This window comes from Aethalodelphis obliquidens, unplaced genomic scaffold (assembly GCF_003676395.1).
Source record: "Aethalodelphis obliquidens isolate GAN/ISIS:26980383/991018 unplaced genomic scaffold, ASM367639v1 scaffold39, whole genome shotgun sequence".
Taxonomy (NCBI): domain Eukaryota; kingdom Metazoa; phylum Chordata; class Mammalia; order Artiodactyla; family Delphinidae; genus Aethalodelphis; species Aethalodelphis obliquidens.
In genome coordinates, this window is record NW_020837983.1 from 2586730 (window position 1) to 2603965 (window position 17236).

The window sequence follows — 17236 nt, forward strand, 5'->3', positions numbered from 1 at the left end:
AAAAAATTAATGTTTTCCCCAACTTATCTTGATAAAGTCTTTAGATAAATAAAATCTTAAAAAAGTATTGCCCTCAAAAGTATTCCACTTAATATGTGGGAAAAATCTACTTAAAGCTACCAATTTTTTCTATATTTGAAGTTATAGAAACCGCAGTTAAAGAACATATCAAATTTATAAAGCAGTTTTAAAATAAACATTTTTTACTAGTAACAACATTTCATCACTCACTTGATACAATTACTGCTTTGGATTTACTTTGTGGTTCTATGATGTAACCTATTTATGTGTCAAAAACGCTTTATGCAAAACTCAAGAACAAATAAAAAGGAAAAGATAAGTGACTGACAAAAGTAACTGCAGTATGCTGACATACTATGCCAAAATCACCTTCCTGTCAGAGGAATACAAGGCGATTTGTATTCCAGAGGAATACAAATTTGTCAGAGGAAGCTGATGGATTATGAGAAATGTGAAAGCTTCTTGTTCTTAAAGTGTGGGGGAGAGGGAGGTAAGGGTTAAAAACTGAATTGCAAAATCTCTGTCAAATGTGAGATACTATGATCTGAAGCACATCTACGGCACTAAACTCTCACCCAGACTTTTACTTCTAGGACTTCTTTTGTAAAACACAACTGCTATGGCTTTGCCCATGATAAGTCCATGTAATAAAAATAAATGATTATATCGAGAAAAAGGAAACTGCTGCCTATCGTATGAATTTCAGTTCCATTGTAAGCCTGGATGATAAAAGGCCTGAATATGTGACTCAGAGCTTCTCTATGACTCAGTTTGCTATGGGAAAATCACCTTCCTAAATGAAAATTCTCTATTCATAAAGAAAGTCACAGGACATGTAAAAGTGATTTAGAATGCAAGAAAAGGAAATATGCTCTAATTTCCAGTGTGACAATGTACAGACTTTAATATAATGTGCCAAAATCAACACTTCTGTTCTCAAACTAACGGTTTGTGTAATTCTACCTATAGCAAAAAACTGTTTTGTTTTTTTTTAAAAAAAGCAATAAATGGTTATAAGGGGTTAAGGGATGAAGAAATCAGGGTATTATTGTTTTATGGGTAGTTTCAGTTTGGGGTGATGAAAAAGTTCTGGAAGTGGATAGTAGTGATGGTTATACAACAATGTGGATGTACTTAATGCCACTGAACTGTACACACAGAAATGGTTAAAATGGTAAATTTTATGTCATGTATTTTACCACACACAAAAAATTCAATGCTATTAGCCTTAAAAATGAAAACATAAAAGAATAATGTGTTACTTGTTATAAATTCTTGCTCATCTAGGCTGATAATAAAAACCCCCCAAAGCAACTAAGTTAAAATAAGCACCCAATTAGATTAAGCAAACCATTAACATAACAAAAATATTCTGTCATTGTTGAAAAGACACTAGCCATGCCAGGAGGATATACTTATTAAATTTTATGCACACACACATTTATGGCCAAGATAATGATAAATTTGTACAACCACATCTTCATTAGCTAAATATCAATAGGAAAAGAAATCATGGTGGGGTCAATACATAATGCAGAACTGAAACCCTTGTTACTACAGAATCATCAGACTTGCATGCAATCTCCAGGTGTAGAAACAAAATACCTGTGAGAATGGAATCTGTATTTTGAATCTCCCCCACACTCTCCCTGGTAACCCAAACTGGGCCGATTTCCATTTGCTTACCACCAGTCCTAGTACGAGGGTGCGGACTCTCTCTCCTATTTCCGGTGAAATGTCATTGCCAAACTGCTGCAAGGTAGTGAGGAACCGTTTCAGCTTACTGAGCTGCCTGGCGCCACAGGCTGGGGGCAGCTGTTGATTAGCCAGAGAAGAAGAGGAAGAAGAGGAAGGCCCATTGCTAAAGCCATTGGGCGGTGAGGGGGCGCCATTCAAGGCTGTGGGTGAATGGCTCGTGCCATTAGTTACTGTCAGAGGGCACAAAATCAGAAAGAAAAAATAAACTTACAGAGAACATGCACAAGGAAATTACAACTAAGTATCCTTCCCTTCCAATCTAGTGAATTTGGTAATTTAAAAGCTGTTGGGCCTTTTTGGTAAAATGCTTTGACTTCACAGGATTACCAGAGGCTCAGGTACTCCATAACTAAATGGGTGGACTCCTCACACCACATGAGGATATCCTGCACAGAAGCTGATAAGAAATGGGAGCCGGCTGGAGCACAGGGACAGCCTCCCATGCACACATATGCAAACACAGAACAAACAGCATTTTGGATGTCAGCCTTTTGTCCCAGGCTTACATCAATATAACAGAACTATTCCTTTCTAAACTGCTCCCCTAGAGAAAATGGACATTTGGTGGAGACTAAATTTATCACTGGACATTTTTAATCATGTTTTATACACACAACTGACAGCTGTGTTTATAGAAGTACGACTTTCAAGTTTTAACCTTATACCACCCAATTAGAAGGCTATTTTCTCCCCCTCATATTTCTTAACCACTTCTTTAAGGAAAACACCAATTTTATGTAAGAAGCCAAAATGCATACGGTAATTATCAAAGAGTTATTTCTAGAAATCGAAAGGGGATATCTCAGTCCAACTAACAGCATGGATTGGTGGTAACTTCGTAAATTCATTTGATAAAATTTATTTGAACGTCAAGGTGATAATCCGTAAGAACTAGGCTAGAAAATTTTGCACATTTCTCACCAAAGAAAATGTTGACTTTACCCTGTTAGATCTTTATCAAACCCATCTTTTAAATATAATTTTGATAAACTACCTCCAACAATAGTTTGAAGATGTTTTAAGCACCTTATTATTCTTAAAAGGTTCAAGAAAATAAAGTGGTCTCGTCCCAAATGAGTACCAAAGCAACCTGTCAAGAAATGACATCTCACTAGGACCTCTCAGAGGAGGCATATGCCTATCATTGTGGCTTTGGGTAACAACAAACCAAATACAAGATGACAGGGTTACAACTTGGCACTGTTGCAGGCCCCTGCTCCTTACATGTTTGGAAAGGTCTTATAAAAGGCAGCGCAACACTGCATAAATAGCCTGGATGTGTGTTTTGCCGAACACTTATAATCCCAAGGATCTATTTTTGCCTATTAGTTATTTTTCATTCATATACAGATTTCAGGGCACATAGTCTGTAAATAGTATTATCTGAAACCAACGGCATTTATTAGTTTCACAAATCTTTGATATTTTAACCAGGACTTTCAGATGGATGAAAACAAAGCTATCTGCTATTCCTATTAAAATATACAGGAAAAAAGGGAAGTTGCTATTCTATCAGAATATTCTGTCCTTTCCTTGGATGACACAAAAAGCAATACACTCCACTGATTCAGAGCACAAGTCTAGAGCCAAGTTGAAATGGAATAAATATTTAATAAATGTCTGACAAGTTCAAGACAAGAAAGATGCTCCTTATTTCAGAAAGTTTTCTGTATGCAACTGTTGCATAGAATGATCCCTCTTTTAACTTAAGAATGTTAGATTTTAACATTACTTGTAAATAACAGAAGAAAGTGGATTAGAAGATCAGAAGTAACCTGGAAATAATTATAGCATATTAACATGTTCCAAGTCAAAATGAACAAACTAAAATAAGGAGTTCCTCATTAAGTCAAAGGAGAAGTTAACGTGGTAATGATGAGTTACAGACCAAAGGCAGTGTTCTTCATTCACTGAAATCACAGAAGACTACAACTTTGAAACAATAATGAAAAGGCAGGCAAATATTGGCAGTCATACAAATTTTACCCAAGATATGATAATTCTGTGCTCAATACCTACTCACTGGCATACAAATTATTTGTGTGGGGGGGTGGGGCTTCATTTCTGCATAATACATTGATGCTGGATCTTACTGTCCCTTAATTTTTATTTGCAGAAAAAAATTTAATTTGAACTTGAAAACGGAAACAGCAAATGCAGAAATGCCTACTTACACGTTGTTGGTGTAAATGAACTGGTTCTGGGAGCTCCTTGAGTTGTTGGGGGAGGTGGCATCGTGGGAGGAGTCAGCCTAGACGGGGTCTTCACATCCACAGGTGAGTCTGGCATCGTGGAGTGCTTCTCAGTCCGATCTGGAGGATGCCACCATGATCATGTTATTTTACTCCTTAAGCACCTCAGGGTTTTTTTGGTACCTCAGTTTTATAAGAGAGGTTCATCTTTTTTACAAGCAAGGTAAGAAATCCAACATCTTCTATCAATAAAATAGGCTTATCTACTGAAGCTTAAATCGAGACTTTATCATCCAAACCCCACTTAAGAAGGTGTAGCACAGATGGCAGGACCTCATTTCTAACTGGGTAATTTTACATCTTATTGTTATTTCTGGCTTAGACAGATGCTACCTTGGTAGCGTTATATGCAACAGCACAACTTCGCTTGAAGCTGAAGCCAACATTAGCAAGAGGTAAAAAATAGATGAGGAAGTGGGACGGTAATGAACCCCTCAGACAGCTCAGAAATAACACAAATCTTAGGCTGTTATGCAGGTGGGATACTGTTAGAAGTTGGCGTTTTGCAATGACTTTTTTGTAACACCTACCATCCCCTTTCCATGCTTAGTTTTCTAGCCTAACAGATGAAGCAGGCTATGTCTCCCAGACATAACCTCTCACTTCAATTTTTTTTCTGACCTGTTTGAAAAATCACCACTACATAAATGTCACAAAACGAAGTGAAGTTATTATTGACTTAGAACTTGTGAGTTTATGATCCACCATTTAAAAAATATGAAACCTGAGAAGTCCGTGCACCACAGCAAAGAGTAGCCCCCACTCGCTGCAATTAGAGAAAAGCCCATGTGCAGCAACGAAGACCCAATGCAGCCATAAATAAATAAATAAATTTTAAAAATAAAGAAATAAAATAAAACATAAAAAACCAATACTTCAATTAATAATCTCAGGCAGAGTAAGAATGGAAAAGTCCCAAATTGAGAACTAAAGATCTTTCTAATATTTTTTCATGAGTATGTGACAAGGAGAAATTTCCTCATTACCCAATAATGAACATTTGCACTTCAGGACTGTTTTATACTAAGTATACTTTTCCCTTGGAATTTTAAACTTTTTTCTCAATCTGATCTACTCAAAGAAACAGATCTCCAGTTAAAAAAAAAAAAAAAAGTTTTTATTTGTTTGTTTAGATCCAATTTTCTACAAACATGTGTACACACACACCCCAAAAAATATCCGAGGCGCCTCTTGTGGCCTCAGGTACAGGTATCTCCCATTTGGAGTTTTTGAAAAGTAACATAACACAGACTATTAATAAAGAATGGGTCTCTTAAAACATTATGATCACCATAGTGAAAAACTCTCAAAATTACTTGTCAATTATTAAAATGAAAAGCCCAAATTACTACTATGACAATTCCAAATCTACCTCCCCTTTATTCAAAGCAATTTCATAAGACTTGGGTTGCAATAGAACACAACTTTTGAAAGTTGAAATAGCATTGACACCGTATTAGGGAAGAATGAAAATAATAATCATTCTAATAAGAGCACTGTGAACGATGATACAGTGACCAGTATCAGGGTCTCTATTTCTTAGTCTCTACTGCTGGCTGAATAACAATGACTGTCCCTATTGTGAATTAAGCGTTCTGAGTGAGATGATTGTGAAGATGCATGGAGAGTGTCTCTACCTTTATTGTATTGTTAAAATTTTGACCTCATATTGCTATTCCAGAACACTTAACGAGTACCAGTGAATAACTTGTTGTAGAGAAATGCAGAAGTTAGGCAGGTTTAAAACCACTTCTTTGATAGTAAAATTCATTGCACCATTTACTCACCTCAACCAACCTCAGCAACAAGGGAATAAATAGCTTTCCACTTGTGTTGCAGCTGAGGGAAGAGGTACAGCAGCAAATACAAGTCTCCCTAAATAAAGGCAAATATTTCCCTCATGCCAAGGAAGGAGGGATAAAGGGAGGCTTGCCAGAGTCAGCTGGGAGATAACAGTGGGAACTGCTGGTCCATCTGGTTTTCATTCTGCTAACACTCACATGGAGCTGTTAGCGAAGGCAGTCCAGACCCACAGATTTGAAGCACGTGGTTGCAGAGAGAGAAAGGAAGAGCAGGAGGGGGAAGGGGAAGTGGGAATAACAGAGAAAGAAATAAATAAGTATATCGAGCAATAGAAGGAAAGGGTGAGAAAGAGGGAACAGACCAAAAAGCAGGGAGAAAAGAGCTTGGAAAGGGAGAAAGCTACCCTGGACAGTTTCACCACCGCCAAAAGCTGAGCCTTGGTGGGCACAGGCCCTACCTTACTTGATGCAATTCTTGAGCAATACCTAAACTTGGAAATGTATCTTAAACACGCTTTTCATTACTCTTTTTCCAGTAGCCCCACACTAAGGAAAAAGGGAATAATAAACCATAAAGTTGACAGTGGGTTTCCTCTTCAGACTCTTTTAAGATAGTTTGTATTTCTTCTGTCTTCCTCTGCCAAATTTTAGAAATATTTTTGATATATTCATAATTTTAATTTGAATACCTTTTGAATACCTGTCTTGGTCCACTTGTGTAACATGATTCCTATCCAGAATTTAATAATAATAATACCAACAACAATTATTATAAAATGTAGATGAACAACTTTTTTAAATTCCTGAGATGTTGTCAATATTTTAGGAGCAATAACCACTGAGCCAATGAATAGCAAAACACCACTACTTCTAACAGGGGTACACACATTCTCTCTGGAATACATGTATACGTGTATGTATTTAAGATTTTGACATTAGCCACATTTCTGTGATGGCTAGCTTCACTCTGATGAAATGGAGTTCCAACCCAGAGGTCCTACAAACTTAGACAAAGTGGGACCATATGTAACTCATTCTGTGCTGTTCAGTGCAATCAATCCAGGATTGAAATAGATGATGAAATAACCAGCCAAGCCTAAGCCATACACACACAAAAACGCTCTGGAGTAGAGAGATTTAAGATAAATTCAGAAAATGTGTTTCAAGTATGCTGCGTTCTGTTGCATTTGTTTTGGATTAATAAAAAAAAAAAAAAAAAAAAATTTTGAAATATATATTCTTGAAACTTCTATAGCAAACAGCAAAAGAGCTATGATTCAACCATAGAAGCATTTCACTCCATTTCAAATTAGAGGATATAGTAAAACCAATATTAAGTTATAATATTTCTCATGTAATTTTTTAAGTTCATGAAAATTATACCATTCTTGCATGTAATCTCTGTTTTTAGTTGGTGTAGGGGAAAGCTGACATTTACTGAAAGACTGACACAAAATGAAAAAAAAAAAAAGAAAGAAAAAAAATTATCAGATCAGGGAATTATTTGTTTTAAAAGAACTGACTTTACTTCTACCTTAATGATTCACACCACTTCTAAACAAGATCTTCCCTATGTGGTAAGTTTTCAACTCCCATGGCAAATATCCAACACATATGTACCAAAGACGGCTGATGCATGGAAGAAAATGTGGCATATATAAATACATTACCGATACCATTTCAATATCCAATTCAATGTCAGGGCCTTCTAGAAGTGGTATGTTTTCCATTTCCCTTTTTGTTGTTGTTGTTTTATGTGAAATGGTATGGCATAATCTGCCATGGCACTTATTTTACTTTTAGTTAGTTCAAATAGTTCCAGATGTGTTTTTAAGGTATGAAGAATAGGCATTCTATATTTCCCTTGTTTACATACCATTCTAGAGATGATTGGTGTAAAAAGATTTCAGTATTGGTATAATGAATGGCACGACATTTTCTATCAGAGTTCATCATGTCAATTATAATAGAAGAAATATCTTGGTTTCATAGGTGTTATGGGTTGAGGAACTTTTTGGTCAATTAGTAGTTAGTCCAGAGTTAGTCTTATTTGAATAAGTGTGTGTTACAAAAGCTAGAAGGTATGCACTAAAGAGGATTAAGCCCAAGTGGAACCACAGTGCTATTAATGGAGAGGCAGGAGGAACAAAACTGGTACAGAATTTGATTTTTATTTCTCTGGAAAATTTGGCAAATACAGTTCTGACAATTGAGTCATTTAGTGACTCCAGTGATTGGGTGTGAGATGTTACAAGCAACTGTCTGCAGACTGGAAAGGTAGCCATCCAGCCTTCACAACACCACCACCTCATTTCCCTGAAAAAGACCTCTGGTAACATTCAATCCTGCTCAGAACCATTCAACAATGCCTAAGAATAAAAGTCAAATACTAACATTTTAAGCTGGATGTACTGATACAGTGGGAAGGATATTTAGCAATAACAGGAGAACTTCCAAGGTAAGTCAGACTTGGTTGCAAATGTAGACTCCTGACCATCAGTAGTGGGCCCTCAGGCAAGTGAGTTACCCTGAGCCTCAGTCCCTCACAGGAATGAGGATACAATCCTCTACCTCATCAGGACCCCACCACAGCGCCTACTCATATTAGGTACCAATACGTGTGAGCTCCGTTCTCTTTGACCTTCCACTTCACGATCCATTTATGGGTTTATTTCCAGTGTCTTTCCCCCAATTCTATGCTGTCTATATAGGGCACCCTGACATTACTCCTCGGCTTTTCTGCCTTTATCATGCTGTTGTTTCCTTTATCTAGAAGAACCTGTCCCATCTTATACATTATTCACTGCCCATTATAGATTCCACATCCTCTTACAGCTTTTCCCAGTTGCCCCAGGTGTCAACCACATCAGGTTTCCTCTGCCTCTCTTTTAGCATTTATCACAGCCCATCTGTACAATAGCTGTATATGTGAATGTGTATTATACACTCTAACACCCCAACCAGTGAAAATATTAAGCAACTTGATAGCAATTTTTTTAACTGCCTCCTTAGGAAGACATTTAAAAAATAAACACAACCATGGTTTTCACTAGAAGCATGGTTACATTCCTAATTTTTACAAATCCATTCCCTATATTCCCTATATTATAGCCAGTTCAAAGATAGCAACCCTAATCTCAAGGCAAAAGACAAACACAGAACCATCAACAGCATATAAATACATGAGGAAATAGAATACAGGTAATATGAGAAGATACTGAAAATCCAAAATTCAGTTCAACTGTGCAACCAACTTACTATGTGGTTTCAGGTAAGAATGAGCTGTTACCTCATGTCTTATCACAGGTGTTACATGAAGATTGCTATATCTGAAATACAAATCTGATCTGACCTACCCCCTGATTTAAAACCTTAGGGAGTGTCCCACTGACCACAGGACGAAATATATGCTCTTCAGCTTAGCTTATGTCACAGATACTGTTGAGTGCCTACTCAACAGCCCTTATCCCTGTCTTCCTGCTGAAGAGCTCTAATTTTGTTCAGGTACAAAATTTGGGGGGGGGGGGCAGATTCTCCTTGTTTTACATTAATCAGGTTATCACATTCCCCTTATCAGCAACAGGTTTCAGAGGTGAGTGTTGTGCTCCAGTTCTGGGCAATGGGTCATGAAGGGAGGTCTATGGAAAAGGTTCTAGGAAAGACTTCCTCACTCTCTAAACAGAGACCCAAGAAGAAAATAGCCCTTCTTCTTCTGATAGGCACTACTGTATCTATAAGTGATTCCTTCACTTCTTTGGAGTCTACTTATCATGTATAAAACTAAGCATCCTGGAATACATGACCTCAAGGATCTTTCACAAACTCTAATATTCTCTGGTTTCTTTTTCCAGATATGGCTTATGATCATCTCAAACATAAAGGAGACTACCCAGGGCTTCCCTGGTGGCGCAGTGGTTGAGAGTCCGCCTGCCGATGCAGGGGATGCGGGTTCTTGCCCTGGTCCGGGAAGATCCCACACGCCGCGGAGCGGCTGGGCCCGTGAGCCATGGCCACTGAGCCTGCGTGCCCGGAGCCTGTGCTCCGCAACGGGAGAGGCCACAACAGTGAGAGGCCCACGTACCGCAAAAAAAAAAAAAAAAAACATAAAGGAGACTACCCAGAGAAAATATATCTGACAATAAAGTGACCACTAGACTTCCTCTGTCCACATAAATTTCTATGTCCACAAGAATATGTCTGCACAGAAACTTTTTTCCATAAACATTAAAATTAATATCTACCTCTTGTTTTCAAATACATTTTCAATCCTCATTACTAAATCTCCATCAATGATTTGGTTACAAAACACCCTACAAAATGTCCAAATTTCCCTGTTTAGTTATCATCAAAACACTCACTTTCACAGCTCAGGTTCTTGAAAGAGTAATCTACACTCACTTTCCTTATTTCCCATTCCACCTTACGTGTACTTGGAGGGGACACCTATAAGACTTTATGCCTAGAACGTTTCCCTCCCAGTACAGGGACTTGCCATACCCTCTAATTTCATAACTACCTTGGGCACCACCATGTTCTTTCATGACCTCGTACCCAAGATACCAGTGGCTGGTCCAGGCACAGCACTTAGTCCAAGATGGGCAATCTCAGGAAAGGAAAACAATCCCAAGGATTGTTTCCCAAGGAAAACCGCACTGTCTACTGCCCTCCAAGTCCAGAGAGCAGCTCTGTGTTGAAAAAGAAGGCACCTAACAGGCAGAAAGAAGCAAAGAAGTGGCAAGAGATCATCCTTATAGTGCTTTGTAGTAAAGTTCCTCATTCTGCTGGATCCTAGGCACCAGCTGCATCTCTAAAATTCCTACAATTTGGATCTTCCAAACAATCCTAGCCAATCAGTCCCTACTTTGCCTAAAACCTAATTTGAGTTGACTTCTCACTCAAAACCAAAGAATCCTGACTAAAATAACCCTGGAATGTAGCATGGATGTATTCTCTTAACTCCCACTTGAAACTCTTCTAAATTGTTTCTTCATTATTAATACAAGAAACACTTGTATCCTTTATCTGGCATCTTTGTAGCAGCTGACACTGTTCAGGACTTCCTCCTTCCTGAAACATATTGTTCCCAGGATACCACTATTCTAACACTCTCCTCATTTTTCTTAGGCCTTCCTGCTCCTTCTCAGTCTCTTTTATGGGTTCACCCTTCTTCACCTCTGTGATAATTACTGTTATTTTCCCCCAATGTTCCTCTTCAAAGTTTCACTCTATACCTTTTCCTTAGTGATTCATTGGTGCTGGGATAGTTACACCATGGCCATTATGTAGATAACTTGTCCCTATAACTCTAGCCCTAATATCCTTTCCAAGTTCTGGAACCAAATATCTAGAATGCGACTCATTTCAACAGCCTGAATTCAAACCCTCATCATCCATCATCTCTCACCTGGCCTGATCAACAATCCATTGAATGGACTCCCGGATCTGACTATTCATCTCTGATCCATTCTCCAAAGACCTTTCATAATGCTAAGCATAAAATCCTTGTGTCTTAGTAGGGCACAGAAAGACCTTTGTGACTCATCTGGTTCCCATCCACCCCCATGCATTCAGTAACTCTTTACTGAACTACTATGGCTCTCCAAATGCCCCTGGGTCACACAGGGTTCCACTGCATTGCATCCCTTTCCTGAAATACTCTTCACCCCACCACTGCCTCGTTAAGTCCATCATTCCTTTAAAACTCCATTTGGGTGTCACTTCAGCCAGAAACAACAACCCTCCCATCTCAGGCTGTCCCAAACTCCCCCACATTTCCCTATTTCACTCTCTAGTTCCTCTTACGGCACTGATCACACTGTACTTAGAACCAAGGTCAGTCTCTCCCACTAGTTCATAATTTACTTAAGGGAAATTATGACATATGATTTGTTGTTAGAGCCCCAGCACTTGGCACAGTGCTTGACACATAGAAGGTGCTCAACACATTTAATATTTTAAATGAATATATATTGCTATGATGTCATAATGTAGGCAGATGGGGTAGGGTGTCCTTGGAGAAAAAGAACCAGATGTAGCTTTTTGACATAAGAGAAGCCATTTTAGACCCAAACCATTTTGTGATCTAAGCCTGGCCACAATGCTTGTCCCTGAATAGGTCTCAGTAATTAATGATTTTAAGGGAACAAAGGAATGCAGGAACAGAGGAAAAAGCAGTCAAGAAACAATAGTTCAGCAATAAATCAGAGTCCTAGTTTCTCCTCAAGGGATATACATAACCATCTTATACAGATCTTGGAGTTGTTTTACAGGAACTAAGGCCTCCAATCCAGGTGGAGGATGGTAAGGTAAGACCCCAGAACCTAAAGAAAGATGACGTTGACCTTTTCTGACCCTCGTGACTTCAATCAACTAAAGCTTAGTTTCTGTCACGCTCTGCCCCAATTCTATGTAGAATTCTCCTCTGCTCAAGCCCCATCATGAATATGCATGTAGCTTAAAACTCCCCCAGTTTTGCTGTTGGGGAGACACTGCTTTGGGAAGGATTTCCAGTGTTCTCCTTACTTGCTGCAAGTAATAAATCCTTCTTTTTCCCGATCTTTGGCTTGGTTGTGTCTTTTGCAACACCCACCAAGAGGGGAACCCAGTTTTCAGGTAACAATAAGGCATGCCTTTAGTCACAATTTTGAAACACTAGAACTTTCAAGAGACATGACAGATTTAACTTAAGATACAATCATCTACATCTTTTTTTCCATCCTTAAAAAAATCCTAAAATGAATTTCTACATTAAGTAACCAAATATAAATCTTTGAACTGGATTATTGAGTTCACCAGTTTTAAAATGCCTTTCAGCAATTACAATATATTTCCTAAAACCTTTTATATTAGAAAAGGAGATTTGTAAGGCAATTTATACACGTATGACATAGTCTGAAAAGCTCCCTTTTTTACAATAATAGTATCAGCGTAGTCATACATCATACATATGTACATTCAAAACAAAGAAAAAAAAATTATGAATCAAAACCAATTTTTTCCACATTTCAAAGTTTTCCTGTTGCTTGTCTATGGATTGGTAGGATTATAGATTATTTTTAGTTTCTGTTATCTTTCTTTTATTTAAAGTTATGCAATAAACATGTTTTATTTTTACAAGAAAAAAAAAAACCCACGAAAACCCTTAGGATAAATCACCTAAAATCAGGCATTAGGCACTATGCCAAATGCCCTGCATGCTTTATCTCACTTTAAAATCTCACTATGAAATTTGACCACCTTATATAAAGGAAATGAGGACCAGAGAGGGTGGATAATTTGTTCGAGGTTACAAGCTAGAACTTACTCCAGGTCTTCTCAGAGTTCATTATCATCTAAAACTAATACTATTTTACATAAGATCTAGAAAACTGAAATAAAGAAACATTCAGTAAATATTAAATCTAGAGACAGCATTATACTAGAACTGCACCTTCCAAAACTACTGTACTAGCCACATGTGACCATTTAAATTTTAATTAATTAAAACTAAATAAAATTTAAAATTTAGATCCTCAGTCACACTAGCCACCGTTCAAGTGCTCAACAGCCATGGTGACATGGCTACCATACTAGAAAGCCCAGTTATAGAGTATTTCTGTCATCATAAAAGGACAACACCGTAATCAAATAATGGCTCTGAAATGCTACACAGAGGTGGATAGACCTAGAGTCTGTCATACAGAGTGAGGTAAGTCAGAAAGAGAAAGACAAATACCGTATGCTAACACATATATATGGAATTTAAGAAAAAAAAATGTCATGAAGAACCTAGGGGTAAGACAGGAATAAAGACACAGACCTACTAGAGAATGGACTTGAGGATATGGGGAGGGGGAAGGGTAAGCTGTGACAAAGAGAGAGAGAGGCATGGACATATATACACTACCAAACGTAAAGTAGATAGCTAGTGGGAAGCAGCCGCATAGCACAGGGAGATCAGCTCGGTGCTTTGTGACCACCTAGAAGTGTGGGATAGGGAGGGTGGGAGGGAGGGAGACGCAAGAGGGAAGAGATATGGGAACATATGTATATGTATAACTGATTCACTTTGTTATAAAGCAGAAACTAACACACCATTGTAAAGCAATTATACTCCAATAAAGATGTAAAAAAAAAAGAAACAAAAGCTCCGTGGGAGGAGTCCATGGAAGTGTCCATGCAGCCTGAAAGTGTGGGGATGGGGGGAAGGAGTGCCTTTGGCCTCATCCTAAACACCTCCCATTCCCATTCAGATGTTTCACTTGTTTTCTAGGTTGAGCTTCTGCATATGATTTCATTTGATGGGTAAAAGGAAAAATAAAAGTTTGAAACCCAATGACTAAGATAAGTGAGCTCTGAGGAAGCAGGAGAATAAGTCGCTCAGTCCAAGTAATCAGTAAATATTGGGATAACTATGCTAATGAGAACAGTGCCAAGGGTTCAGTCCTGGAACAAGCTGGTCAGCAGCTGAGTCAGCAGCTGGTCCAGAAACAGGGATGACTGCCTAAAGCAGGACATCATGCCTTTAAAGAGCATGAGTTAAGATGGAAGATGGCAAAAGAATAAGGTAAATCCATACTAATCTATCACAATTTCTAGAAAAATAACTCAAAAATCTTGTGTCATCTCTTATAGGGACAATGCATTTCCCTTCACTTCCTCTATAGCACTTAAGTAGCTAGTACTTGAAATATTTATCTTGTTTTTGAATGTTCCCCCAATCACAGTGTCAACTTCACAAATGCAGAAAATTTTGACCTATTTTGTTAACTCCAGCTTCCACAGCATTTAGAAGAGTGCCTGAAATGGTAGGCACTTGATAAAGGCTTGTTGAATGAATGAATAAAGAAAGTAAAAGCAAGGAAAAAAGTAAAGCGAGTTTCTGACAAAACAGGCAGAGACATATTAGTAACTCTATGGTTACCCAGAGTGGGCCAGAGGATGAGTAAGCAGACTGGAGACATGCTGAAAGCACACACTCATTTAAATGGAGTAGAGGCCCAACATAGTCTAAACCAGTTCACTCATTTTTGACAAAGATGACCTGAAGCCCACCAAGAGAAAGCACTATAAACATTAATAAGTACTCAAATGGTGGTTCTAGTTAGAAAAATCAATTACTAATTTCATAAAGTGTGGAAAGGAATGTGGGTCTTATGAATACTGGCTGACTCCAGGCGTTAACTGTATGTATAAGCTCCTTAGAAATGTCATCTCGCCCACATCTGTTAGTACCTTCACTCCAGTGATTCTGCTTCAGAGTCTAATAACCACTTCCTGGAGGTAGCTCCTGGAGCCACCAAGGGGATATCAAGCAGCCTGGGGTTAACTATGGTACTTTAACCAGCATAGTTCCACATTAATCTGTTTTAAGATTTAATGTATTTTAAGATTTCGTTTGGAAAAAAGGGACCTCTTGTTTAAGAAAGACAAGTTTGAAACGGCTGGCACAGGCAACTAGCTGAATGTTTGCTGAATGACTGTGATAAAAACACTAAGGAAAAAACCACAACTCCTAAATACATAGAAAAGTAACTCCTGCTTGCATAAAGAGCAGAGAAAGACAAAGGCATCACCAAGGGCCCATAAATTGAACATAAGCATTTATGTAACACCCTGCTGCCAAAGTGCAGATTATTCCAGAAGGTGAAAAAAAATCATTAGATAGTGATCCAAACCTTTAACAATCTCAAAGTACACACAATTTTTTACTCCATCAAGATTTGTCTTATTTGCCAATGACAAAGAAGGCTATAGAGCCAGCTCTGAGAGCTGTCGCAGAAAAATGGCAGCACACACATCCAGCTGCAGTCAATTACGATTACCCAGATAAGACTTAGTAAATCTAGGCAGAAAATTAAGAAGGTGCGCAGAGTATGTACCCGTGACTAAATCACAGACAAGCAAATAGCAGAAGCTCAAATGAATATTTGTTGAATTTAATTGAATGTACTCTTAAAAATAACCAATCGGTACCGTTAGTGTAGACTTCACATAATAGGAAATGGGAAAGCACAGAGAGTTTTTAGGCAGCTGAATTATATACTCATTTTTATATTATAGGTATATGTGGAGCAGAGAATAAATAGGGTAAGAAAGGCAAGAGGACTGGATACCAAGAGTGTAGGCAAGAAATGATACAGCATCCAGCATGCAAGCGGCCCTAAGAATGGAGAATAGGAGGGAGATTCAGGAGACATTTTAAAAGTCTGTGTCAAATTCACAGAGCTTCGCAACAGAATAAGATACACCTTGAGTAAGTAGGAATCTAGAGGTGCCTGGCAATGTCAAAAAGCAAACCCAAACACAACAGGAAGAACCATTTGGAAAAAAGTTCCGTTACATCATAGTGACTTAGAGGGATTCCTGCAACACTCTGTTGTTCATATATAAAACACATTAAACATCTTCCTGTCCTCCCACAGGTGCCACCATCAAATTACTCTCCCTCCTAAACGTGTTTCTCCATCTCCATCACCATCCTCGGGCACTACCATCTTTCACTGGGACATTTTCAGGAGCTTATCTTCACAACCCCTCACCCCGTAATGCCATCTGTTTACCATACAACAGATGGAATAATCTTGTCAAACACAAATGTATTCACTCGTCTAAATAACAAGCATTTATTCAAAAATATCTGAGCCATCTACAAAGTGCTAGGTACTATTTCATACAACAGGGAGAAGGCAATAAAACAAAGGGAAATCACTGCCCTCAAGAATTTTATATTCTAATGATCAGATCAAGTTACTACTCTAAATACTTGAAAGTGTTTCAATGGTTTACCATCACTCTTAAGATAATATCCAAAACCGTTTAAGTGACCTAGAACAGTAGATAGACTTAGTCTCTGCTTACCTCTCCTCTCTTATCTCACATCTCATTGGTTTAATCAGTTGCAAGTTTCACCTCACCTCAGGGCCTTTCACTTAGCCAAGAAAACCCACCTGGGCTCAAATTCACTTACTCAAAGGTGTCCCTGATCACCCTTCCCCCCCCACCCCCTGTGTTATAAGCTCTATTGTACCATCTAACTGTTGCTTACAGAGCTTACAGAAACTGTTAAAAATAATTTTACAATTACTTGTTGTCTAACACCCCCTACCAGACAGGACATTGCTCCATAATGGCAGGGAGCATATCATTTCAATATCATATATCAACTCAGTCCCAGAATTTATCACACTGTTAAGAACCTAGTATAAGTAAATTGTGGATAAAGACATTTTCTATTTAAAAATACAGATGTGGAGGTACAAGTAGAGCAAAGCAATTGGATTCCTTAGTTCCCTTAAAAGGAATTTCAAAATTTCTTCAATGATAGAGATAATAAAACAATGGTGATAATAATAGAACCAGTCTCTCAAATTCATACTTAATCTCCACTGCAATGGGGCTTCCACCAACACCATTCCACTCAAA

The 17236-nt window shown here is 38.1% G+C and overlaps 1 protein-coding gene across 1 annotated transcript in view; it reads right to left on the bottom strand.

Annotated features, from left to right (window-relative positions):
* The window catches only part of RUNX1T1 (RUNX1 partner transcriptional co-repressor 1), a 112248-nt gene that overhangs the window by 53026 nt on the left and 41986 nt on the right, over positions 1 to 17236 (bottom strand). Inside the window, exons 2-3 of the mRNA XM_027131386.1 lie at positions 3954 to 4091; positions 1708 to 1949 (exon numbers count right to left, since the gene is read on the bottom strand). Of these exons, the coding sequence (XP_026987187.1) occupies positions 1708 to 1949; positions 3954 to 4091 (380 nt within the window). The remainder of the gene's footprint in view (positions 1 to 1707; positions 1950 to 3953; positions 4092 to 17236) is intronic.